Source organism: Notothenia coriiceps, unplaced genomic scaffold (genome assembly GCF_000735185.1).
Source record: "Notothenia coriiceps isolate Sejong01 unplaced genomic scaffold, NC01 NC01_scaffold00017853, whole genome shotgun sequence".
Taxonomy (NCBI): domain Eukaryota; kingdom Metazoa; phylum Chordata; class Actinopteri; order Perciformes; family Nototheniidae; genus Notothenia; species Notothenia coriiceps.
Genome location: NW_011350554.1, coordinates 187,188 through 214,765, shown reverse-complemented (window position 1 = coordinate 214,765; position 27,578 = coordinate 187,188). Strand labels below are relative to the sequence as shown.

At 42.1% G+C, this 27,578-nt stretch overlaps 1 protein-coding gene across 4 annotated transcripts; it reads right to left on the bottom strand.

Moving 5' to 3' along the window:
* Positions 1–2,271: 2,271 nt before the first annotated feature.
* Positions 2,272–27,235, bottom strand: gatad2ab (GATA zinc finger domain containing 2Ab). 4 transcript variants are annotated; one of them, XM_010777140.1, is made up of 11 exons: positions 27,097–27,235; positions 11,611–11,925; positions 8,378–8,495; positions 8,090–8,221; positions 7,797–7,868; positions 7,558–7,674; positions 7,214–7,414; positions 6,803–7,052; positions 6,330–6,712; positions 5,990–6,212; positions 2,272–4,985 (listed from the first exon to the last, which is right to left on the bottom strand). In XM_010777140.1, the coding sequence occupies exons 2-11, from the start codon at positions 11,910–11,912 to the stop codon at positions 4,852–4,854; spliced, it is 1,932 nt and encodes a 643-aa protein (XP_010775442.1). In that variant the 5' UTR covers positions 11,913–11,925; positions 27,097–27,235; the 3' UTR covers positions 2,272–4,851. The 4 variants fall into 4 exon arrangements, with proteins under 4 accessions (XP_010775442.1, XP_010775443.1, XP_010775444.1 ...); XM_010777141.1 differs by lacking the exon at positions 27,097–27,235 and adding an exon at positions 26,798–26,916 and having other exon boundaries at positions 7,214–7,393; XM_010777142.1 differs by lacking the exon at positions 27,097–27,235 and adding an exon at positions 26,798–26,916 and having other exon boundaries at positions 7,214–7,390.
* Between the last annotated feature and the right edge of the window lie 343 nt (positions 27,236–27,578).

Genomic DNA, 27,578 nt, shown 5'->3' with positions numbered 1-27,578 from the left:
ACTAACAAGAGAAAGATCCATTCATTTAAATAAATATTTAACAACAAATGGGCCAGTTCTAAAGGGTTATTCAGTTAATCCCGATCAGAGCCCTAGAGAGAGTTTCTCAATACTCTAATTTCCCCTCCTCGACTCGAGACTTGGTGCCGCCCGCATGAGATGCGAGCGGAGGACTGAGGAGGGTAACCGAGGAGAGAGGAGTGGAAGCAGCAGGCGGTTAAAGAAATGAGAACTCCTCTCCTCTGAGCTGTCATTTTAAAGAGACGTCCATTAATGATGACAGGAGGCACAGCAGCACTCTGATGGACAGATGTGTTCATGACGACTTATATTTACTTTTAATTCATTGACAGTGCGGTATAATGAGACAATAACAGGCTACAGATGCAGACATATACACACACACATATATTTATATAAATATATACAATTTCAGAATCAAACAAGTATGAGAGCACTCTCATAATAACGTAACACAATCAGAGACTGGATATATCCACCCCTCGAAGTACATTTAGAGAAATTAGATGTCCTTCAAAATGGCACGCTGAAATTCATTTCCGGGTCACTACCGGAGGACCGAGGAGTCGAGGAGGGGAAATTTGAGTATTGAGAAACCTCTCTCGTCTCTTTCGCTCGTATCTTACGGAGGTGGAGCTAAGATGCAAGGAAGGGACGCGAGTGAGGGAAAGGAGGAGTCGGGGAGGGGTATTGGGANCGTTTCTTAATGTCAAGTGCCACTATTTCAAGTATTCTACGTAATCGAGTTCCGCCGAAGGACTGTTTAAATGAATGTTAAATGCCCAGCATTCGGCACCGTGCACTCGATGACGTAGCATACTTGAAATAGTGGCTCTGCAGCAGGTATAGGGTCCTTCTCACTTCGGTTAAATGGATTCCTTGCGTCCCTCACTTGCGTCGTTTCCCTGTGACTAGTCCCTCCCACCAGGGAAGCATGGAGAGACACAAGAGCCTCATCCCAATACCCCTCCCCGACTCCTCCTTTCCCTCACTCGCGTCCCTTCCTTGCATCTTAGCTCCGCCTCCGTAAGATGCGAGCGAGAGACACGAGGAGGTGANCTCCTGTGATTAAACGCCATATCATGTTCCAAACCACTTCAAGGATTATTTCTGAAACAGTATGTAGTAAACCCGCAAAAGAATAAGCATTTGAGCTCCATACTGTTTCAGAAATAATCCTTGAAGTGGTTTGGAACATGATATGGCGTTTAATCACAGGAGCATTTAGCTGCATCTGAGCAGAGCTGACAGCCTTCTTGTCGCAGAACTCACATGTGCCTGGTGCTCAAAAGGGGGCGGGGCCAACAGAGAATCAGCCAAACAGGCCTGAAATAGAGGGATATGAGGGATGTGTAAAATCAAATGCATGATCTGTTAGGTGTTTTGAGCAAAACACATCTTAGATGTTTTTTATATATCTTGATAGCCATAATATATGCCTAAAAATAACATAATATGAGATTAAAGAGGCCCATTAGGATTTTGGAGGTTTTCCCTTTCCTGTAGTGCAGTGGCGGACTGCCCATCGGGACGTTCGGGGCGAATCCCAATGGGCCGGTACCGAAGTGGGCCGGTCGGAAAATTCCCTAGCAAACCCCCCCCTCCCGTTTACACATCCCGTTTACCCGTTTACACATTTCTTACAGTATGAGAAAAATAAAGAGCTTTTTGGAGATTAAAGCATGTACAAATGTCACAGTAGAGGCACAAAATACAAATATGATCTTGGAAATGAGCATTATAGGGCCCCTTTAATATACACTTGTAAACATAGAATTTAACACATGTTAAAGGCTCAGTGTTTTGAATCCCAAACCTGCTGATGTTTTGATGAAGATTTGTGTTCCTTCATTAAAGCCCTTTTGGGGAAAACATGAAAAATGCACAATGTTTTTGAGAGCTTGCTACTCACTCACATAGCTGTCAGAACAACAGTGGATCAGTAGGTGCGTAAAGTTGTTGTTTGTAGATGCTCTCCTTTTTTGCTCCACACACTGGTGATGTAACTGCTAGAAATGAAAGCACTTTCTATGTACACTGCCTCGTGCAGATGCTTGTGTGCAGCAGGAAGATTCAACCAAATTAAAAAAAGATGAGTGTAATGAAAACTACAAATGCCATGCAATCATTACTATCACTGTGAAAGTCTCAATACATCCAGGAAGAAACTCACGATTATTATCCTATTATCATGCGTTTGCCTGGGAATGCAAAATGACATTTCTCAATAACTTAAAAGAAACATAAATCGTATTTCAAAATAGTTACCGTTTAATTTTCTGGCGATCAACTATTGTTGTGCTCAAACATTGTGAATGAACAGGCAACCCAACCATGAAAGAGGGGTTAAAATTAGTTTTATTATTATTTGATAGAGCAGAAAAAATCCAAAAAACAAACAAATACTTCTCATACATTGTTTTCTTTTCCATTTGGGCCGCACTGCATTTCGCAGAGTTCTGACCCCAAACAAACGGAATGGTGAATTTGTTGTCAAACAGCAGCAGGCAGTAGTCAGGACAGCACAGGGTTACACTCAGGAGGGCACAAAATGACCGGCTCGTTCCAGATTGCTTATTTTTGCATCCACAAGACGCGGGCTGCTACCTTGTGCCTGTCGGGAATGTACAGACTACCAGGAAGATCCCCGATGCTACTCTGGGACAGAAATACAAAATCTTAAGCGATTTAAGTTAAACTTCATTTGCTTGTATTTCTATCAGCAATGTACATACTGTTGTTGTTGCCCCATCCTAAATGATACCCAAAACCTACAGCGATGATAGCCCGGTGCAGAGGGATAAACTTTTACCCAGTTACCGAGCGCAGTGCACCATCTTTAGGTATGGATCCTGATAATCAGAGACACACATCCTGACAATGTCGCATTAGATGATCGCATCATGGTTAAATTATGAAAAAGTGAGGCAACAGGGCAGCAAGACTCCAGGTGTGTAATTACATTGACATTTAAATCATCATCCCCATTGTTTCCATGTGAAAATTAAAACGAAGACGGAACATTGATATTGAGAAAATAACTGCAGGGATGGTCCACCTCTATTGTCAGTTGGGTTTGAGTTGTTTTTTTAAACATATTGCTAGCAAAACATCCAGATTATTTTAAATATGCACAATCATTTTAACCTTCTTAAATTCAACACATGAATATGTCAAGTCTTGAATGTATTGACACTTTCAAATTGTCCACAGAAATGTCTGAGTGGGCCATCCCAGTGAGTGAAATTAAAGACAGTTTTTAAAATAACTCCACGAGCAATTGGAATTCCCCTGTTGAATGTAGTCATGTATAATGTTCTCCTCTAGCTTATCCTGTGCTGCTGCAACCTGATAAAATGCACTAGATCATGTGAAAGGCATAGTGAGCTCAATTCAAGGACCCGACATAAACCATACACACCTTAATGTTAAAGACTAAGAAGTTCATGTCATTTGTTGCTATAGGGGTTTTTGCATAACTACATTCTGAAAGCTGTCCAGCTTCTCGAAGACCAATCGTAGGGTGAGTGGGAGCCACTGGACACACAAGAGAAAACAAATCATTTTAGGTGGAGATCCATTCAAACGTAGGGCATAAGCATATATCTTTACTGACATGACCCTATAAATAAACCCAGAGACAGTTTGTCTATAGAAGAAAAAAAATAATGCACCACAACCTATATCTAAAAGCAAAACAATGTCAGAAACATGACATTACTTACACCCCCTCAGTCTAGCATGAATTCACGTTTATATCCAGAGAGGGTTCAAATAAACTAGACTCCTTCTAGCAGAAGGGATTCCATTTGGGCTCCACTAGTTCTTTGGAAGTTTTTTTTCTTTTTTGACAATATTCAATACGAATAGTCCTCCAAACATATGCTCCGTGTCTTTACATGAGTAAGTGAAACCCTAATCTTTATTCTTCCTCTTAAGAAAAAACTAAGTATTTAAAAGTAGGTCACAACATGGAACCCAGCAGATGTAAAACCACCTCAACAGTAACATTAGCCTGTAAATTCTTACCTCAACAAGAGGCCACTTCCAAAGTATCAGTGAGCACAATATTCCAAACACAGTATATGACTTACAGATGAAAAGACAAAATCCTAACATTCAGCCATACAAAAACACACGTCAACTTCTCTACGATACACGCTGTGGGTTTGAGAGAAGAGGAAGTCTGTGTGTAGATAAAGATATTTTTTAGTCTTTTCTTTTTTTGCAAAGCTGAAGCAGTTATTATTGTGGATGGTCCTCGAAGCTCAACCACAATCCCTGCGGCGAGGTCTTCAGTAAAGTTCAGTTCGGCCACCACATGGGCCTGAGTCCGACGGCTCAGACTGGAGAGGGGGAAGACGTAAGGCGAAGATTTGAACGTATGTACGAGCGATTATTAATTTGCCCCAGCCTAATCCAGAGGCAGGGGAGCTCGGGTGTTATTCCTCTTGGTGCAACAGAGAGGATCAACCAACATACGAGGAGGGAGAGGCAACATCGCTGGAGAAGTTTGAAAAATGGTACACGCCCATGTAAACCCCAACCCTCAAAAAAAGGTTCCCAAATTAAATTCGACATATCCAGTCCACGCTGTCGCATCGAAACTCCGTTTGGGGTGAAGGGTTCAGGTAAGGAAGATGGTTGCAGAAAGATCTGAGAAAGAGCTGAAGGAACACCTCTATCCAAAATAAGAAACTAGGCTGATTCTTCCCTGCACCATTTGGCCAGAAGCAGAGTCCATAGAAAGGATTAGAATGATCATGAGAATGGCTGTTATTGATATTAAGAGAGGGAATAGTTATGATGTCAGTAGGGAGGAAGATTGCATTATTTCCATGTGTTGGCTGCTTGGGAGATAGAGCGGGAGGGAATCATGTCCAGCAGGTACTCTCGCTGACGCTCAACAGCAGAGGTGGTCTTATGGGCAGACAGGCTGGGGTTCACATAGGCCATAGTCACACCTGTCGGGAGGAAAATAGCAGGGTCAGTGTAATGAAAAAAGAGCTGTTTAACATTTGTGTATAATCAAACATAACAGTATTTTGACTCATGTTGGGGAAAAAGTTAAAGGTCCCATGTCATGGCCATTTCTACTGATAAGGTATACTAAAAGACATTTATTTTGTGCAATTTTCCAAACTCACATTGGTTTCTCATACAGCATCTATGTGTATTCACTCTCTGTCCTAAACGGCTTGTCGGAGCTCCTGCCCCCCCCGCCCCCCCTCCCTGTGAGCCCAGTGGCCGTCTGCGAGACAGCAAAACCAAGTCCAAAACACACACACACCCGCAGCCTGGCTGGGAGTTTGTGTGTGTGCCAAGGCTGAGTTCCGCTGTGTCTCACCGACCCCACATCAGTGAGCCAGCTCAGTGTCCCGCTCCTCGCAGCAGCGAGCCTCGCAACGTCCCGCCGAGTGGTGTGTGTGAGGAAGTCCGCGGATTGGTCCAAACGTAACGGCTCCGCAGACGTAACGTAACGGCTCTATAGTTACGTCACTATACCCGAAATACGTCACTATACCCAAGAAGTAAACAATGGAAAAAGAGAAATCCCCAACGAGGCGTTCTGGGGCAGCATAGACAGGTCTTCTCTGTGTTAGAGTTTTACTCCCTACAGGGTGTACTTTGAGGGTCTGTGACCCTGCAGACCGTTTACATGCAGAAAAAGCTACATAACACACAAGGGGACGGGTAAGAAACAGAAAAGCATGACATGGGACCTTTAAAGAAAAAAGTTTGCTTTGAGCAAGATGAGAGAAATGTTTGACATATTTTTCACAGGTGATTACTTGCCAAGTTGCGTTTGAGGATAAAAAAAACGATAAGAGCTACTCAGTATTACTAAAATGAAAAAATGAGAAGAGAAAAAGCAACTGTGGCACTGCCATGGAGAAATTACTCAAAAAAAGGAGCAGAAAGTGAGAACTGGTGAAGAACTGTGTAACCTTGTCTCATGTTTAGTTACCTGTGTTGCCCCCAGTCTGCTTCCTCCAATTAGCCACGTTGGCCTGGTTACTGCTCCCGGCGCTGACCTTACCCCCGTGCTGCATCGGGCGTGCGGCAGCGTGCTTTCCCGCCCTGCTGCCCAGCGCTGCTGCCGCCATGGCACTCTGCAGCTGAGAGGAGGAAGTGAAAGCGTGGGCCATCCCACGAGAGCTCATCGACTGGATGCCGTGTGACATGTGACCCTGTGTGGAGAGAAAGAGGGAGATGTGCTGTGTGTTGGTAGAGGATTTATTGATCATGCTGAAATTGTGTAGGAAAGGTATTTTTTCATCACCAAAACATTTAAAGACCATTCTGACCTGCTTCATGGAGTGGTGTCCAGCCACAGATCTGTGCTGCATGGCAGCCCGGACCTGCTTGTACTGCTGCGACACCAGCACCTCACTCTTGGAGAGTGAAGGAGAGGAGGTTTTAGAGGCAGAGGCGGAGGAGGCCGCCTGCTGGAGGATGCGCTGCTCGATCTCCTGCTCCTGTTGGAGAGCCTTAACGAAGGCCGCCTTCAGCCGACTGGTGTGCTCAGCCTTCAGGGCCTTCTTCTGATTGGACGACATGCATTGGTCACAGAGGATGGTCCCAACCTTCTCCTTCCTCCAGCGGGAGGTAAAGTCTGTCTTACACTGGGCGCAGGTGTATGGCTCTTTGGGAATGGAGCTGGCAATGGCAGCAGCTGGGCCCATATTACCTATGAGAAAACAGAGAGCGTCTTTAGACTACTTTAATCCAGCATTGTAATACATGTGCCTAAAATATCTAAATAGAAAGATCTACCCACCCCTGCCGTGCATCTCCAGAAGTTTTTGCACCACCTCCTCCAGCCCCAACAGGTAGATAAACTCATTATTGGCTGCTGAAGGCAGGAAGTTGAACTCGGGGGCGGGCGGTTTAGGTGGAGGGATCTCCAGCAGCGTCTTCTCCAGCTGCTTACGCAAAGCAAGCTTAGCGGCCGCCTGCCTACTGGCTGGGGAGTCATTGATGTTAGAGTTGGATGAGGCTGAAGAGCCTTTGAGGCTGGTTGGAGAGGCCTGGACACAAACAACAGAAAACACTTTAGCAACTACACAGGGCATGTCACTGCTATAGCTGATCGTATGCATGAGATATGAGAGATATGAAATATAACTTTTCCCTTTGCTTACAATAAAAAGATTAGTGTGCAATATTTTCTTGTGTATTGAATCCTCACCTGAGGGATGTTGACCATGATATTACTGTTGGCCACATTAGCCACCCGAATGAGACCCTGCTGAATGATCCTCTGGCCCTGCATCTGGACATTGGGCACAGAAGCCCTGGGAGCCAGCAGGAGTGGGGGGGGGCCTGAGCCGCTGTGCTGATGCTGCTGCTGGCGTAGACTGGCTATCTGCTGGGGAGTAACCGCAAGATGCTGAGCGCAGCACACAGAAGGAAACATCATGAAGGTCAAGTAAGGCAGAGACAAAGGAAGACATTCGCAAAGACTTCAAATCAAATGAAACTTTATTTGTAACTTTCAAACAAATGCACGGTTTAAAACCCCCTCACACTAACCTGGGCCCCTCTGACCAGGGGTGGCATGGAAATCTGAGAGTTGTGTTTGGACGGCATGTGTTGCCCACCCCGCACCAAAGGAGGAGGGATCACTGTGCCTGAGCTTCGACCTATCGCCTGTAAACACAACAATGCAAATATACCATGATGCTCAGTATTTCACTTTGTATGAGGTAGAATGTATCATACATGTATACAGGCTTTACAATACAAGTCGAATCAGGAGATGTGGTAAGTACCTGGAGGGGTCCTTTGCTTGATATGAGGCTACCTCTCACCAGAGGAGGAGGAGTGGCTACAGAGCCCGAAGACTGAAAATATCAAGGCACATTATTAGTCTCTAGAGTTGTATGTACTTGAAGGAAAGAATAAGCAGGGATGTTACAAGTCATTAATGATGTGAATTGTAAAACAACAAGAAAGCCTTGTTCTGTTTATGGCAGTTGTGTGTTCATGAAACCTGAAAAGACAACACTGATGGATCCATGAGCTCCAGTGACTATCATCTCTCTTACATCTACGTTCTGTTTACCTTTTGCACGTTGCTCTCCTTCTGAATCTGGCTCTGTCGTAGTTTCTTTAGCAGCACCAGCTTGGCCTCTTGGAGTCTGAGTTCCTCCTTCAGCTGTTTGATGATGCGCTCCCTCTCCTCAGGAGAACTCTTCTGTTGACGCCATGTGAGATAGGAAAGGAGACAATTTGAAGCTGTCAGCAGGGAATGTAAAGTGGTCTTTTCAACAGCTATCAGTAAGAATGAAAACGTTAAAAGCCAGTAGATGAAATAAAACCAGAAGCTAAATGTAAATGTTGTATTTCTCACCATAAGTTTATCTGTGTCAGGTAAGCAGTGGCCATTCATGACAGGACTGGATGGCTCGTTGTCTGACAACACGATCACATCATCGGGCGATGGTGGCTGCCGCTCATTCTTAATGTCACTGAGGGTAGAACATGAAAAGAGACAGAAAACAATTATATTGAGAAGGTATTCAATCATTTGGTTAATACTTAACACTGTGTCCCGATTCAGTCCAGAACACTTTCGTTACTATCCACTAACTTGTAGTTTTATCTTACATCCAGTAGATGGCAGTATATAATTATGATTTCATCGTCCCTGTTGAAGTGCAAATGTGCACTGGGACACACAAGAAGACAAGAACCAAGAGATCAATAATGGAGTAATGGCGGCAGGGGAAGATCGCAACAACCCATTATCTCTAGCGATAGGTAACATCAACGAGCAGACCTCCTCCTATCTCCTGACAGCACAGCCAGTCACAAAAACATGTAAAGAGAGGGCAAATTAACTGCTTTTTAGTTTTTGTATAGGTGGAAAAGGCTTAAAGCCTTCGATGACATGTTAATGGGCTTTTCCTGAGGACTAAGGAGAACAAAGGCGACTAGTGGTGACGAGCTACATATGCATCAATCAGGAAAGGGGTGGAGATTAGAAGTAAAGGGTGGCTGTAATTTTACAGCGAGTGGACCATGGCGAAAGAATAGATCTGCCTCCATCACAGTGTGAGTCCTATCAGGTCCTGTGGGCTGTGCATGAGAAAATAGAAGTGGAGGCTGAGGTAAGGTAGGGAGTGTGACATGTCAATATATGAGGGATAATGGCTTGGGTCCTAATGTGATGTTATGCAAACATGCAAAGAAGTTATATAATTGCTCAGACGCTGTCGAGCGAGAGCCTCCAGGGCTTCAAGCTTAGGCCCGGTTTACCACTCAGACAGGGCCTCACCCCTCCCTTGCCTCCGTGGTGAGGCCTGTGGCCTAGCCGGAGCAGCACAGCCTGGGCCTCGGCTCTGCCCTCGCTCCCAGCTGCCGACACTAGAGTCACAAGCTGAGCAGAGCGGAGGTCCGCTGGAGACGCAGGAGAGGGTGACAGTGAGGGGGAGGGGAATACATGGCCAGGAGCCAACCTATTGTGTACACTCTCTCACTCACTCAGTCACTACTTCACACACCCCTCCCCCATCCTTACTCACTTGTTCATCTTTTATACTCAAACTCACCGACTCAGTTCTTCACACTTTTTTTTTTTTTTTAGCATGCTGCTATCTTCAGACACGCTTCTCTGCTACCAACACAACAGCTGTCTAACAGCTCCCCTCAACACACATCCTATGCTCAGTTCAACAAGGTCAACTATATGACAAAGAGCATATTGTGAAAGCTTAGTCAGCTGAAATACTTATAGTTTTAGTAGAAACAACACAAACCATAAACATGTACTGCATTACACTACTTTGTCCAGCTGTTAAAAACTAAATGTCTCCCTGTTGATACTTACTTCCTGGAAAGTGCATTTTGCAAACACCACAGCACTTCAAGAGAGACTACCCTCCTAATCCACGGTGAAAACATGAACAAGCATCAGTTTCGCTCTGAGGCCTTATTTACATTCCTTACAAACGATATGGCAAATTATTATAAGTAGCATTACAGAGGATTGAAGAGCTTTATAATGTTAACATAAACCTAAGCGTGCCTTGCCTGATTTTGCCTCTGGTTGCTACTACTGTATGGGAACAGCTTACACAAGCATCACAATGAAGTAGTTGGTTATGTAAGGTCCATTATTTCTGCACGTCTCGGCCTCCCTGATCATGGCTTCCCACTGACCCCACTATAGGATTGCTGATACAGTCATTATTAAGAGGAGTGGAATTCTCAAAGAAGACTAAGAGCCATTTTAAGCCACGTAAGCTTAATGTTAATTGCTGGGCTATAAATAAGCAACAGGCCTGAAAAATGATGTGAATTACTGACATTTGGATGGCATTTATACAAACATAGCATGCAGGCGACTTAGTAAAGCAGCAATGCTTCTCTCCCGTGACTCTTTTTAAACATGAACCCATTCATGTTGTGTTCAGTAAGAGTGTCACTTTCAGAGATGTATCCAATTTGGTTTGACTTATATTTTATTGATTGGTTTACAAAGTTGGTCCACACAAACTAAGTCTTCCGCAAATAATAAAGTAATCATCCCGCAGCGAGTAAGCACACAAACATGCTGAGGGTTAATCAGGGGTCAAAGGTGACTCCACAAACAGGGCCGACACACTGAGCTAAATCACCTCTCTGTTCATTTTAACTGCCATCCCATCAGTGTGTGTATGCATTGCTCTACCAAACACGTCACATGACATCAGGCATTTCTCTGTGTGGTCATGTGACACACCCACCACCCCCCCTGGCCCCTCCTTCCTCCAACGGCTCCTTCCACTGTTGAAACCATGGCAACGGCCAGTTGGAACCAGTTTGTGACACGTAGCCTTCATTTTGTGTGAAGTGTGAGGCAGAGTTCAGGTGCTGCTGTGGGAGAAAATGGAGCCCGGGCCTCAGGAGCCTCAAACTTTTCAAAATGGGGCCAGGCTGCCGACAACCACACAGCGACTTCCTGTACGGCTTCTGTCAGACCACTTGCTGCTGCAAAGTTAGAGAAACCCGAAACGCCAACAGACTCATCTCCACTCACAACTATGCACTGCATGCAGGCGTGAAATCAAGGCCTATAGAACATAAATAATCCTGGAGCAGCTTTTAAACAAACTTTTACGCAAAAATGCAGGAAAGTATTTGTCCTCGGCTGTAAGGCTGTGTGAAGTCCACAACACATCCTGTTCATTTAACCCATACCATGATCCAACATCAGTGAAGCATAACAAATCAAATGTACAGCAGCAAACTATTCTTTGGGTCTTATGTCCACACAGATATGAACTGGTTGGTAAGGAGATTATGCTCTATGTTGGCCAGCTTCAAATACTGACAAAGGCTTTATTGTGGACAAAGTGTTCTGACTATGCAGTACTGAGGCCAAGTGTACAGGAATAGAAGTACTGTTTAAGGTAAAGTGTTTACAGCATTCCTTTCAGGGTTGGCCACAAACTAATGACTCTGACAGCATAATGTAAACTGAATAATAATTATCTTTCTTATGACCAACAAGCTCTCAGTCCCCATGCACTGTGAAGCAATGCTTCTATTACTCCCAGAGTTCAAAAACTGATTTAACTCTTGATATTTTCCTCTTCTCACCTTTTAGATGTGCTCATATCAACGGGCATGTCTCCAGTCGGCACCTCCACCTTTATAGTGGCCTTCACTTCCCCAGCCTTTAGGATGCTGGTTGCTACTTTAGCATCCGGCTCAGTCAACTTGTTGTTTCCCTCAGCTTCAGATCCGACCAGGGCCAGGGGAGCTTCAGCTGCATCACCTTTCTCCAGCTTTACCCGTTTACTGTCTAACTCCATGTCCTCCAGGGGCTCCTCTGGAGCGTCAGGGTCCTTCTCCAGAGCCCGCTTTTGGCTGCGCGTCAGACGCACTGCCTCCTCTGACATGGCTGCTCTCACCCTGGGGAAAAGGAAGAGACATGGATACAGTTACACACAGAGAAAACACATTTGCAAAACAGAAAACAAGGTGAATAGACAATCTTGCGGCTATGTAGGATTCAACCTAGAAAACAGGGTGCAGGTTTGGACAGTTGATATCTATATAAAGATTAAGATGTAGGATAACCCAGCCTAATTCATTCATTCATGATCAGATTTTGTCTTGCGCGAGATATGTGCAAAGTACAGATGTGTTTGTTTTGTTACCATGATGCGTCCCCTGGATGGTAAATAATCATTGATGTTCATTGGATTAAACATTTTTCGACAGCAAGGTCTTTCTTGCTTTATTTCGATGATTTAACCACATTTGTTTTTATAATGTAGGATTAGCAGGGGAAAGAATAGCAAACCTGAGACACAATGATAGTTTACTGCATCTTTTCAGCCGTTATTGTGTAACGCAGGATGCATGTCAAAACCAATGTCTAGTAATATGATAAAGGAAACAAGTGAAATGTAATGTAATGAAGTAGAAGCAGTGCCACCAGTACAAATAAAATAAAGATGTCAACAACAATGTGTTTATCTGGTTTCTATCCACTAAACCTAACCAACCAAACCACCTGCCATAACCCCAGTTTATGGTGGAACAAATCCTCCATAAAAAATACACTTTTATGTTTAGTCATGTACATGAACCGTGGCCATGTTTGATGTAACTGATATTCTGAGTGACAATCCTGAAATGTATAGGCATCGCCTCTTACTGCCAGTGCCTGACCCAAATCGCACTCAGTTCAGTAACAGCAGGGGATAGAGAGCCACTTACATTTCTGGGGGAAACCTATTACACAGCAGAAAAGTAGCACCAAACAACAGTCACACAATGTAGGACATGCACTCATTGGAGAACAAGCCCCAACACAGTCTTGAATAAACATTTTCTTATAGTTCAAAATGTAATGCTTATAAACATTGTGCACAAGGATGAGCACATGAATATCCCAAAGAGATCTGTTGCGACAGCCTTATTATTAATCTGAGCTGAAAGCAAGTGCACATACACCATAATGTATTTGTTTGAGAAGGCTGACTCAAGGTCTTCCTAGTCCAACATGACGTAGCCAAAGCATCACATGACCTTATCCCAAAATTCCATGAGACAAAAAGCACTTCCCAGAAAACTGCTTCAAACTGGTCTGCAATTGAGGCGAAGCGCAGGTTTAACCCCTAGAGAGAGAGTGGCAGCAGGGAGGGAAAGAGACGGGAAGTCCAAAGGCACATCCCACACAGGGAGGGAAGGAGGAGGGAGGAGGAAACAAAATGAAGTCGGACATTCCAAAACGTCTCTACCAGACAACAGCGGGCGGACGCATCATGACATGATGACTAACCTCTGTGGTAGTCAGGAGTCAACAGCTGCTGGCAGGCATCCAAGACTTGTCATCCAAAAGCCACCTTTTGATATTTGATACGCATCACAAAAACAACATATTGGAAGGTTTCCTCTTTAATCATTTGAAGCTTCCAAGATTAAAAAGCCAAGCTCACCATAAGAATATAGAGTAGAGTCTGGTGTGTATAAAACAAAACCCTGAGTGAACTATAAAGTAAGGCGAGGGAATAAAACTGCTTTTGTAGTATTTTCAACAACTCTCTGTCTGCAGTAACGCTGCACATTGTACCAACACTTCACATCTCTGATTTCAGCCTAGGTTTATTTTTTTAAATGCAGATTAAGACAGGCATCCTTAGAACTTTTCAAGATGTTAAGATTCTAGCAGTTAATAAACCAACCAAGACAACCAAAGCAGCTACTATTGAGCTTGTATTGGTGTACATGGAGCTTAAAATGAGCCCTGCTCTGGTACACAGCAAGGACAGATGTGCCCTGCTGTACCATCCCTGGACACAAAGGCTATCTATCTGCCAGAGATGACAGCCTGCGTGTGGGTGGGTTACTGGGTATATGTTCATGTCCATACACCGCACAAAGTGCTTCAGAACCCACTCTTTACTTTGTAAGATTGCTGAAAAAGTGGCTGCACATTGTTCCCGCTCTAATGATGAGGTGGTGAACCGTGTCAGGTCCAAAATGTCTGTAACCCTCTGGGACGATGCAGAGTCAGATCTGCACGTTACTATGGCGGCTGCGGTTGCTAGTTTCAGGTCTAGAGACACGTGGCTACTTCTGTCCCAGAAGAGATGGATAGCATCATGAATCCAGTGATTCAGATGCACTGCTGCTAAGCAACAAGAGGAAGACCAAATGCAGCTGTTGTCCATGCATAGGTTGTGATTATGAGTGTTATGTACACACTTGAGACTGACTGAAGGATCTCTGATGGATCTCTGTACTAGTCCTCCTTGTTGCATCACACTCAAGCCTTCAGTGAACCACCACTCACTGGAGCCCATTTTCTATTCAGCGCCTTGGGTTCTCTCGAGTGATTTAGGAGGTCATTCACAGCCTCCGGTTATAGAAGACTCGCACTAAGAGCTATGAAACCGTGAAGAACACAAAGAAACTGTAGAAGATATATCTAGAGCAGGGGATTCATAAATACTGTCAGTGTGCCAGAACTGACCCCACCCAGGAGTCCAATCCGGCCCACTGGATTACTTTGCATAGTGTGAAAATCACAGAGAAGTCATAAATTCCAATTTTTCATTGGAAAGGCTAGTAAGTGCCAGGTTTTCTGAGCAAGTTAACAGTGAGCAGCCTTCTTTGTGTAAAAATAAGCTTTTCAGTAGATTTTCTACCATGACCAGACTACCGAATGTAGTGTAATCAGCTGCTTTTTGACAAATGAACCTGTATCAAGCGGCCGTCCATCTACAAACAATATCGGTAAAACCCTATTGATAAAGGCTTAGCTAAAACGTTTTTTTATTTTTAAATGTTATTTAAATTCAAGGGACCACTTACTCAATAGTTTCATTTAATTTGGTGTGATTCACCATTACTAAATACTGGGTGTGACTCTATGGAGAGTTCAAATAATTCCAACACTCGAAAATCTGTATAAATGGCAAAGAAGGAAAGTAATGTCTTGTTGTTCGGTTTCAAATAAATGAATATTTCCTTTGTGGATTAATGGGGAAATGTACTTTTTGGTTTCTCAAGACATCTCAGGAAGTGTATTCATCTTGTGAAACATTGTTACCCTTCTAGTGCTTTACACTAAAAGGGAAACACTTGGAGGCGTTGTTATTTGTAAGTTATTTAGCAATGGTGTTATTGGTCAGGAGCACTTAGGATTATATTGGGCTGTATGTAAATCAGTCTATGTCTTTCACAGTGACACCTGAGAGGATTGGAGTGCAGGCATCGGGACTTCAAGCCGCCAGGTGCTGAGATAATGTTGAACTGAGACACTGCTCAGAGTATTTGTGATGACAGGAGATGACGTAGGGACAAACAAATATAACACAGGTCTATGAGCCAAAATTAAAACTCATTATGATGGAGACAAAGTCACTCTCTCTGTCCAAGTTGAGCCAGGAAGGGCAACGAGACAAAATGCCCTTGCTGCAAAGTTAAGTATTCAGATTATTTGTGTTTTATTTTGAGACACATTTTCAATGCTCGTGAATTTGCCAGCAAACATGAGGTCATCAATACAATTAGCCAATAAACACACATTTTCTTGGGGACACACTCAATTTCCTTGGACCCAATTTAGTTGGAAACAAGACAGCAGGAATGTATATACTATGGTCAGTAGGGTGGTCCTTAACAATTGAAAGTCGGAAAGTCTAAGCTCCAACCAGCTTCACCCTTGACAAAGAGATCTTTTGATCTCAAGGGGCTTTCACCTGGTTAAATAAATGCTACAAACAACCCCCAATGTGCATTCTATTAGTCGAGGAAGCTCTACTGTGAGAGATTATTTACACAGTGACATTTGTTCTTTGCTTGTAACCCATCCTAGTCCCAGGAGTCTAGTATTAGGAGCAGTGGGCAGCTATTGTACAGCGCCCGGGGAGCAATGGGAGTGGGGGGGTAGGGGGTTATCCGGTGCCTTGCTCAAGGGCACCACGGCAGGGCCCAGGAGCAGGGCTGTACAATTAATCGTATATTAATCTCGATTACAATTTTGGCTTGCAACGATTACGAAAACAACGTAATCGAAATAAAACGATTATTATTTTATTTAATAAAAAGAAAAAATGTAATTATTAAAAAACAAAAATGTATTATACTTAAAGTTCAGGGTAATCAACTGTTAAAAACATGCTGTTCAAATGCTTCAATAAATTGATATTTTCAAAGTAAATGGATAATCGTTTTTAATAATCGTGATTATGATTTTTGCCATAATCGAACAACCCTACCCAGGAGGTGAACTTGGACCTCTCCAAGTAACAGTCCACACTCCATATTTGAAGTCTGTTCGGGGACTTGAACCAGCGACCCTACGGCTCACAGTCCCCTATTTCAAATCCCATAACACAATTACTAAATCAGCATACTATCACCTGAAAAACATAGCCAGACTTAGAACATTAATGTCTCAACAAGACCTTGAAAAACTAGTTCACACATTTGTTTTTAGCAGGCTTGATTACTGTAATAGTGTATTTACAGGTCTTTGTAAAAAATCGGTTAAAACACTACAACTAATCCAGAACGCCGCTGCCAGAGTCCTGACCAAACAAAAAGAGTAGAACACATCACCCCAGTACTCAGATCTCTGCACTGGCTATCAGTAGCTTACAGAATCGATTTTTAAATGATATTGCTAACTTATAAAGCATTAAATGGTTTGGGACCCCAATATATGTCTGACATGCTGCCCCGTTACGAGCCCCCCAGAGCTCTGAGATCATCGGGGGCGGTCTTACTCATTGTTCCCCGGCTCAGAACCAAACACCCCGAAGCTGCTTTTAGTTTTTATGCTCCCCACAAATGGAACACATTTCCAGAAAACCTGAGGTCTTCACCAACACTGAGTTCTTTTAAGTCGAGGCTAAAAACACTACTTTTTAGAGCTGCTTACCCAGAAGCCTTTGAACTTGTTTTAGCACCTACCGTATTTACAATGTTGTTTCTAAACTATTTTGTATCTCATTAATGCATTGTTTTTATTAATCTGTTATTCCATTATGTTTATTTATTGTGTTCCTCTCTGTTGTCTTACTATTATGTGTTAATGATCATGTAAAGCACTTTGAATCGCCTCTGCGTCTGAAATGTGCTATAAATAAACGTACCTTACCTTACTGACTGAGCCCCTACTGACTGAGCTAATGCCACACTTAGCTCCTATTTGTATTCATTGCAATGATGGCATTAAACAGTATCTGAATCTGAATAAAACACTGTTGTTGTTATGTGTTATAAGCTAACATTTTGGGCACTTGTTTTCGAGATTGTTTTTATTCATTTTCATTTTAATCCTTATAAACTATTTATTCCCAGATAAAAAGCGTCTCTCTGGGATCCTCAGGGTGAAACTTCAAGGTTGATGACGGAGGGGTAAATGTTGTTAGATTGAGGAAGAAATTCACCAGGAGAGTTTTCTCGACTAATAGAATGAATTCTGGGGGTTGGAGCTTAGACTTTCAATTTTTAATGACCACCCTAATGGCCAGGCAATCAACTGAGAATAAATCCTGAATCAATCAGTGCTAGTAGCGTTCCTGCCAGTTCCAATGATCCATCCATCCAGCTTGTAAAGCCAAATGAAACTGACACTACAATCTCACAAACAAGCCAAACTTGTCCATCAACAAGTCCATCGGGAGATACTTGGAAGGAACTGGTCGACCAAAACCTCGCTGTCTCAGACTCAGAAACCCAGGGTTGCAGTTTATCCCACTATTGTCCACAATAGATGATCAGAAGGCCAGTTCAAACTTTCCAGCCTTATCACATTACTGTTCTTTGATTTACAATACACATGTCCCATGTACTCAGTCCGGTTCAGATTAAAGGAATTTCAAAATGATTACTTTTAGATCAGGTTAAAATATGACCTGCTCCCAAAAAAAGAAATGCTGTTGATTTTGCTGTAGGTGTGTCACATTTGATTTGCATGGCATGCTTCCTGTTTTTGGTACAAGCACCTTGAAACAAAAGAAAGATGAACTCTGTCACTATAAACCTGCACATATCTGGGTGCCGCATTAAAAAAGAATTCTCTATAGTATGTAGTTGTGGTTGCTACATACAACATGAACACAAATGGCGAGAGGATGATGGTAGGAGACGGAGCCAGTGACTAGTGATCTGTGTCTGTTCCTCTCAGGAGACTATAGAGAAGAGTGTACATTATTTTCAACAGAGTAAAACAAGCCTAAGGGCAGAGCAGATCTTAGATCAAAACAAAAGGCCTATTTAGATTAATCTTAAACAAATATGAATAAAAAAGGTCTGTACTAAGCTGCACGATTTTCAGTAACACAGCCTCAAAGAAGGCTTGCTCCAATCAATGCATTTAGAACATTTGCTTTTTTCTGTAAGGGTTGTATAAACCGATAGATGCAAATAATCTCCCATGCATGTCTGTAGTACGGCAGAATGAAGGTGCAATTGCCTGAAGACAAATGGAAATCGTGTGATCTGAACTGACACTAAAGGTTTTATTCTCCGGCGCTCTCCTTTCGTGTCCAGTAGTTCATAGAGTGCAGATCAATGGAAACGGCTCATCCCTCAGGTACAGGCAGCCTCTCATCTGCTGCACTGTAATGATCTCCCCACTGGGATTGGACCCAGCCAGCCAACACATTAACAGCCATTTTAAAAATACTGAGGCTTTTCAAGTGTCTTTAGGGTTCAGTAAGAAGGGAAACAACAATTATAATTTCCAATACAAGTATGGATTATTATTGCCCAATAAAAGACAGCAAAGAGACACCTATTTTTTTTGTCTGGCTTTGTGTGGCTTGTCTTTGTAAAATGTAATTAATCACTCAAACTGCCGATTTTCTTACTAGCAGCTATGGCTAAAGACATGACAATCTTACATTTGGGGGGGTTACTTACTACTCGTCGCCATAAAGGTAACTCCTAATACTTTACATAAGTCTTATCGTAGTTATCCAATACACTTTTTCAATTCCAAAATCATTTCAGGTTGTCAGAGAGTAAAGACTTTTTCCTTTGGGATATTATCTTAATAGAGAAAAAATACCTGACTACCTATGCTAATCTGTGTTCACCAAGCTAGGAGTGGGGGCAGGGAGCCAGCTGAGATGGTGCCATGGTTGGGGGAGGGAGAAGGGTGCAGAGCGCATGTGGTTAGCTGAGCCATAATCTAACTGTACCCAAGTGAAAAATACTCTTCCTTGTCTTCCTTGTCTTCCCTCTCTCTCTCTCTCTCTTTCATTTGCTCACTCTTCTTCCTACCCTCAACCCCTCCCTGCCTCACACACTCCCCTCGTCCTCAGTTGTTCTGTTGTAGGCTCGGCCAGCCCAGAGTGTGTGTGCGAGTGTGTGTGCCCCTACTGGTTGTGTCCCGAACGCCAAGGGTTAAACCCCTGCCATTTTAACGCCACTGACAGATCAGACCATTAGGGTGTTACCTAACAAAATGGAAGCCTTTAACCCTGAATCTGCCAGGCCGCCTCCGTGTGTGTTCCTGTGTGTGTGTTTGTGTGTGTGTGTTTGTAAGAGAGAGCCCGAGCCACGCAGAGTGTATGTATGTGTGCGCATGTCTCCACCTGGATTCTCCCTCAGCAACGTGACAACAGCATTAAGTTCAGGAAGTGCAAACCAGACTTTTATACGTGAGCACACAAGAATGCGCAACCATATTGCCGCATTAAAACAACTATTGCTTTGGTTGTTTTTAAACACAGAGACACTGATGTACCAGTAAACGGACCCTTATAACAGATGACTAACATACAAATAAGAAAACCTTTATAACTTCCCACATCTCTTCGGGAGTTGGCAAGCACACATAAACACACATGTGCAATGCACAAAACCCGTACGTAGATCTTTTTTAAGTAACCACCTGACCTTAAAATGACATAAGAAATGTCCAAATGATGACATTGTAAAGCATTTTAACATCTTAGGTCAACCTTCTGTCGTGCTTTTCAGTAGCATCCAATCACTGGATACATTTTTTAAACCACAAATGTTTACTCGCTATAATAAAAAGGAACGGCTAAATGTTTTCTAAAACCGTAGACAGGGATAATCTCCAATTTCAGCCAAATTGCTTCCAAATGGTTACTCCATGATCATGTAAAACCAGAAGCCCATACCCACAAACAGATTGAAGTGCCAGGACACATGCAGAAAGCTATCGGATTACATTTCTCAGAAATGTATGGTAGGAGGAAGTGACCAGAGGGAAAAAAAAGCTTAAAGGGTGTAAAGCAATAAAGCGTACCACTCAAGGCCACTAGGAGATGGGCTTGTCGCCAATAGAAGTTGCAGAAAGAGCATACCACACAGTACAAGTGGCACATTTTGAATTGAATTGGCAATCTTTAATTGGGATTAATTGCACATTTTGTACACATTTAAAATCAAAAGAAATAGAACATTCTTCACTCCAATTTGAGGCTTCTTTGGAGTTTGTCGCTAGTGAGTGATCTGGACCACCAATCCCAAACATTAGTCATAGACCAGAACCTGTAAATGAGCGAAGAACAGGATAAAAGAGGATCGTTTCAACCCCTTCCCCTGCATGGCTCTTAGCCTAGACTCCAGGTCCGCAATATAAATGTCATGTGACAATATTGCATTATGTTTTATGAATTGATCATTTATGTGATCAATCCATCAAAAAGACAGACATACAAACTTAAAATCATCTTAAAACACAGATCTCAGATGTAAAGAATAGTGGTAATCGAACATAATAATAATATGCAGGATATATGCAGGAATCCTGAAGTCAAATGTAACACCTTTTAAGACCTTTTTTAAGACCCTTCCCATACATTTTAAGACCTCATCGCCACTTTGAGTTTTAACCGGTTACATTGGCGACACACTTCACCTCACATTGACTATATGCAGTATTGATTGTCCTTCCTCCTTATCTTCCAACCATTTGGACTCAAACTTGCATTTCCCCATAACGATGTTGTTTAACAACCGGCATAAACGGACCTTCGCGCGCTATCAAGCAGTGAGCGTGCGATGTCCTGTTCAGATGACGTCAAATCTACACAGAATCACACTACACACCTACGCAATGATTACATTCAGGTAAACTTTAGAATACAACCTCTTTGGACAATTTATATACTTATTGAAAACAAGCTACAACCTTTAATACCTGGGAAAATGCCGTTTAATACTTTTTAATAGCCTTCATTTTCGCTAAATTGATTTATCAACTTTTAATACTTTTTAAGACCCCGCAGACACCCTGATATGGTTTAGGCAAACAGCAACCTCCACTCAAAAAGAAAATCCTCAATCAACAATTCAGCACGCAGAAAAACTTGCCATGCCACATTGTAAGCCCTCGGCAACCAAGCATTTCCTAAGAATAATTTAAATGAGGGACTATATAAGTTCCAATGAATGAATGATTCATTTGGATGATGTGCTGTAACCTGCAAGGTTTGTTTAGGCAATTGGCAAAGATAGGCAAAGTAAAACCTGTACAATGGAGCATCATTTTCACAAGACCTCAAGGGCATCTTGTTAATAACGAAGAAGAGATCAAAACGGTTTACTTGGTAATGGTCTAGGATCATGGCTTTTAACCTTCTTAAGTGCTGCATCTAAGGAGCAAGGAGTCTAGCAAGCAGTACAGTTTAGCAGTTTAGCCAGCAATTAAATGCTGAAAATTGATTTACATTTTTTTATTACAGTCTTCTAGATTGACAAAACAGAGGACAGAGAGAGAAGTCGGCTATTCAGTTGGTAGACAAGTATTAGTATTCATGGTAATCAATGAATAAAACCTGATAATCATTTTACAAATAAGCAAGTCTTCCTTTTCAGCATCACTACTGTTTTGAAAATGTATCATAAGGATTTACCGGTTTACATTCTTAAAGAGTTTTTTACACCAGTTAATCTTTTTCCAACTACCGTACATTGAGAGCAGTCAAATATTTGGTCAAATCCTTTGTCTTGCAAACTTTGGAGGCTGGGGGGTTTGATATGTGGAAACAATCTCACTATGTTTGTTATGACATTGCCATCACAATTTATCTCTTAAAACGATCAACTTTGCACTCTAAGCTGTGAAACACAAGTAGTGTAAACGTGTCCAAATGTGGCTGTAACCTCGGTTACTTCTGCTCCAGCTGAACTTAAAAATTGGTATCATCATACATTTAATGTACTTTCCCTTACGCTCATAAACACAATGTGTAGTCTTAACAATACTCCACCCAGAGTTTAATCTTTGAAGTACCAAACACCTTCCCTTTGTAGACGTGAAGGGGGTTTCCGACAGTAACTAAATGGTGATCAGTTTCTCAAAACCACAGTCTAACCAAATCCAGCACCAACTCACAGACCAATCCAGCCCTAAAATACTCCAACGAAAGTATAGAATAGTTTTGTTTGAAAATGTTACACGTTGCGGAAACTGTTTTAATACAACAATGCCACCTGAGCTGGCAAGACTGATTAACAGTGCAGTCCAATATCTGCTCTTACTCTCCAGTAGTAAACAACTCAGTGCTTCCATTTCTGTGGGCAATGAAACAAGTCAGATTAGCCTTCGCCTGGTTGTCGCTCGCATCGCATCAAGTTTGCATCAAGTTGAGCTTTTCTCTCCTGTCCCCTGTAGTGCCCCTGAAGGCCTTTGGAGTCTCTGTAGCATTGCAGGCGATGCTGGGCTGAAACACTGGGTCACATTTACAATGACTGCTATCTTATTGCTCTCTTAGCTATTGACTCTGTATGAGTGAATGGCTCGTAGGGTTAAATAACTGCTACTGCAAGCACTTTTTGTCCCCCCTCAAAACAGTGGCGCAGACAAATAAAGGGTTATTTGCCAGCAGTGGTTTGAGATGTTAATTTAAAAATATGTTTTTTTTTTAAATGTCCATTCACCAATTGAATCCACTACAACTGACAGAAGCAAAAGTGACAAACTTTCAGATCTCAATTATCGCCCCAAACATTCACTCTTTACTCTTAAAACACCGCAAAATGTTACGAATGATGACACAGTATTTCTTGTAACAATGATGAACACATGAATTCTTGGGAGACTTACGGCCCGTCCACACGGCGGCGTGCGTTGAAGCTTCTGCCCATTCACTGTGAATGGGGTGACGTAGCGCTTTGCCGAACTGCACTGTGGGAGCGTTGCTTTGCTTTATTTCATATGCCAGTACAAGCTCTAGCCAATCAAACCGCATGCTTGTGCGTCCGGGGCGGGAGATTCATGTGAGTGGTCATTGGTCGAGTTTCAGACAAGCTCACCGGCTAGCCGCCGTGTGGACGCTGCGTCATGCTTGTCTTTTAATATGAAGACCAAAATAAAAAAAAAAGGGAACCAAAACATCTTCACTAAATTTCTCTGCAAAAAAAAAAAAAAAAGAGAGCCTATACAAAAACACAGGGCAATCTCTTAACAAGCAACATAGCGTCTTACTTTTTAAATCAAGGTCAATTCATTTGTCTAATTTTTTTATACCGCACACTTGGTCAACAGGTGGCTATTTACCAAAGGATAACTCCTAAAATCGGAGCGATAACAAGTACGGGAATTATGGTTGTGGCTTTGGACTAGTTCAAGGTTCAAGGTTCTTTATTGTCAAACTAAAATAGCTACAGTAATTATATCGTTGAAAATCTTAGGTCACAGGCTTCTCCAACAATGCAACACAACAATACAGATTAGCAGACAATATTAAAACAATATTAAAGTAAATAAACACGAACAAAATACGAAAAAGAGCAGAGTTGGAGAGAGCCAAAGACAATGCGGCCATCTTCACCGGCGCATCTTCTGTGTGAGTCTGAACTCAAAATGTGTTTGCCGTAAAATAAAAAATGCTTAATTTCACTCCATGCATGTACCTCTAACTATTTTAGAAAGGCTGGTCACAAACTGTAAACACACATGCTATAGTTAATATGAAGTCTAACAGGATAAACAAGAAATTGTTCCGTCAGTCAAACATTGGAGGATTGCTCTGCTCAAGCTCCAATAATTGCCCAAGGCTTGTGGGTGGGACCCTGTGGCCAATACGACTACTCCTGTCCTCTTCAATCTGATGCAATAAACTGATAGAACAAAGAAAATGATATAGTTATATTTTTGAGAGTCAATGCATTTTTCTAACCCTCTGTTTTTCCACTATCACAAGGGTCCAAGCTCTATGACTATCTCTCCCTCCCTATTCTCTGCCCCTTGTCCTCCCTTTTTACTCAGGCTTCTCTATGTTGAACTATCAGCCGTCCTGGGACCCCTATTTTTCCTGTGACTGTGGTCACCTCATTCCAGATGTTTTGGATTGGGATCTTCATCCTTTGGGGATTCAGCCTCATTTTGAGTCTCTCTCTTCTATGTGCTAAAGGCCATGTCTCACCCCCCCTCTATGTGCTTGTTTCCGTTCTCCTATCTTTTAGAATGGTGTTCTTGAGTTTTGCATGTCTTTCCTTCATGTTCTCAACCAGACTAAAGCATCATATTACTTTCAATACTTAAGTAAAAGTCAATCTAAAAAATATCTTAGAACTTAAAGAATTCAGCTCAGTGTAGCCAGCTTTGCTATAAAGCCTTTTTTATGATCGCAAAGCTGGTCGATATGTGACATGCTTTACTGGTTGCATTTCCTGTTAACCTTTTCACAATGACTGGGCTCACACCTCCGACCAAACTAACTGCTGTAGTAAAACTGTGTCCGACAGTGGGCTACTCAGAGACTATTGTGACAAAAACACAGCCATATGTGGATGGATGCAAGCAACTACAGCTATGCCTTACTAAGCAGATATTTATAACACATATTAGGTCTCAAAATGGTGGTTAATCAATAGAATAGGTCAGAAACTAAGAATATTGTGAGGTATGTTTCTTTGGGGGGGAACATTTACTGTTGGGCCATGTTTGTGTAAAACAGATGTGCTTATATCTCACACCTTCACAAATGATTTCCTGACGAGACCAACAAAAACAATGGTGCTAGTTAATCTAGTTAAATTCAGATATATAAGAAGAATCACAATGTTATGAATAGGATCTAAACGTTGATCATGCTTTACATGTATGCGTAACATAAGGGTTGAACTATACAAGAAGGAAGGACAGGAAGAACATGAAAATGCCATAGTATATAATATAACCATAACAAACGTGACAAGGGCAACAACGAGCAACCTTTGATCCTGTGACAAGCTAAACTACCATTGGTTGGTGGAAAATACAGATGTATTATGTTAATGTTTCAGACCTGATGCAGCAGAATAGTAGTGGATATCGAGTCCTGCCTGTCAGGTCATATCACTCTCGGAAGGGTATGTCATCAGAGGCACCCCTTCTCAGGCTATTCCATGGGGCCGATCATAAAATGCAAAGCGACATGTGTCCCCCATCCCTAGCCAAGGGTGCCAACTGTCTGCTTGCTCTAAAAAGGAGGGCACTTGCTAGGCAGAGGTAGTGACACAGACACTATTGTTTGTGTTAAACACTTTAAAAGACAGGTGAATAAAAAAACGGACCTGAAGTGAGCACTCAAGCAACATGACCCCCCTAGCTGTAAAGGATGTGACTGCCTTGAAAAAAACATCAAAGGCTAAGCCCAGAGTCATTACAAGACTTTATAATATACACACATCTCACAAGTTATAGATCCCTCAATTAACAGAAACGGTTTCATATCACAGGAATGCCTTCAGATGATTGACTCCCACGAACAGTATATGTAGAAATAAAACATACACGTTGACCCCTCATTACATACATAATAAGGTGTTTAATTGTATCTCAAATACAAATAATGCTATTCTGGTGAAAATGCAAAGTAGGCGTTTTGTTGTCTATAGTCTGGCGTGGGTGATAGCTCCTACCCCGTCGTGGACAGACAGACACACACCCTGACGGAGGCAACACCGTCCACCATTACGCCTCCATAAAAAGGCTGTTCATGGTTGAGCTAATCTGACAAAGTTGTGAGATCAATGGCTCATGAAGCCATAATCAAACCCATCCGCAGCTCGGAACACTCGGCGAAGAAAAACCCAATGACAATACTGGTTTATGATGTTCTTAAACTTCAGTGACCCAACTTTGCCCAAAGGAAAAGCTACCTTTTTTTCCAAAAAACCAATCAACAACAACAAGCTATCTCATGCTAACGTTAACTTGGCTTGCCAACAACAACCTGTCCATCTGTCCGGCTACAAAACCAGCGGCTTACTAACGCGAGCTTACTGCCCTATTGTGGTTATGAACTATTAGAGAGGTTACAATTAAGTAAGTCACTGAACACTAAGAGCACATTTGCCTTTAAATGTGATTCTAGATATTATAATATTTCGATGTCTGCACGCGTCCAAATAGCGATACACGAGAGACAATGAAATCGACCCCATCTCAGTCAGATGCTAGTATTAGCATCTAGCTAAGCTATCATGCTAACGCCAGCTCCCTGGACACTCGCTTTTTTTATTCAATATTCAAAGGTGTTATTGTCATAAGCACAGTAGCTTCATTGTGGTCATGGCAAGGGGAATAGAAAGGCTCCTTCAACAATGCAACATACATATATATGAGACATAAAACATTAACAAAAATAGTGCAAGCAGGACAGAACAGAAATAAAATAGTGCAAGAGAATGTTGAAAGTGACCAATTTGCAGGTAAGAAGTTAACTACATACATGTAAAACATAATAAGATGAGCAAATAATAAATAATAAAGCGTTAATTACATCAACATATCCCCTTTTTATCTCAGAGTTCTGTAGCTTCATTATGGTTTTAACATGTAAAAACTTACATTGTATCATATTATCGGTCCATCCCAGTATAATGTTTCCCGGGGAAGTTTGTTTAAAATATTCCTCCACTTGTTTATTAAGAGTCGGTTTGTTCCTGTGCTCGGTTCGGTGTATGTGTGTAACGTTAGACACACACACTGTGGACATAGCACGTTAGCTTAGATCAAGCTATGCTAGCTAGCCTAACTTACGTTAGCCTGTGCTAACACCGAAAGAGAAACTTCCATTCTTCGTCATAATTTAATTGAAAATTAAAATATTGGATTAGTCGATTTGATAATTAAATACTTTAACTTACGAAGTCTGGGAGGAGCTTGACCGAGTTTCCCCCCGCGATTTTCAGATGTTTGATGTTAGTATTACGCTGGCTTCAGTGTAAAAATCCCGGGGATCCCCTCTCTTCTGTCCGCTGCCACTCCGGTTGCCAGATAATGAGCCACCACAGGCGGCGTCATGCTGCGTTCATACACACCTCGGAAATGTTAAGTTCCCAAGTGCTGCCATAGAATGACAGTGCTGCGTTTTGGGACAGTAAAGGCAGTGAATAAAATGCTAAACTCATGCGTGATTCAAATTCAATTATGATAACATCATGACCTATTGTACTAATTGAATTGTATCGCATTTTATTATGACTGTGTGGCAATAATGTGCTTGTTTGGGATAGAAGTCTGTAGGCATATGTGAGGTAGGCCTACAACAAGACATTAGAATTATGAAATCAAATATTTTTATGCTGAAGCATAGGGTGATTAATTGTTCTCATTTAAACTTCTTACA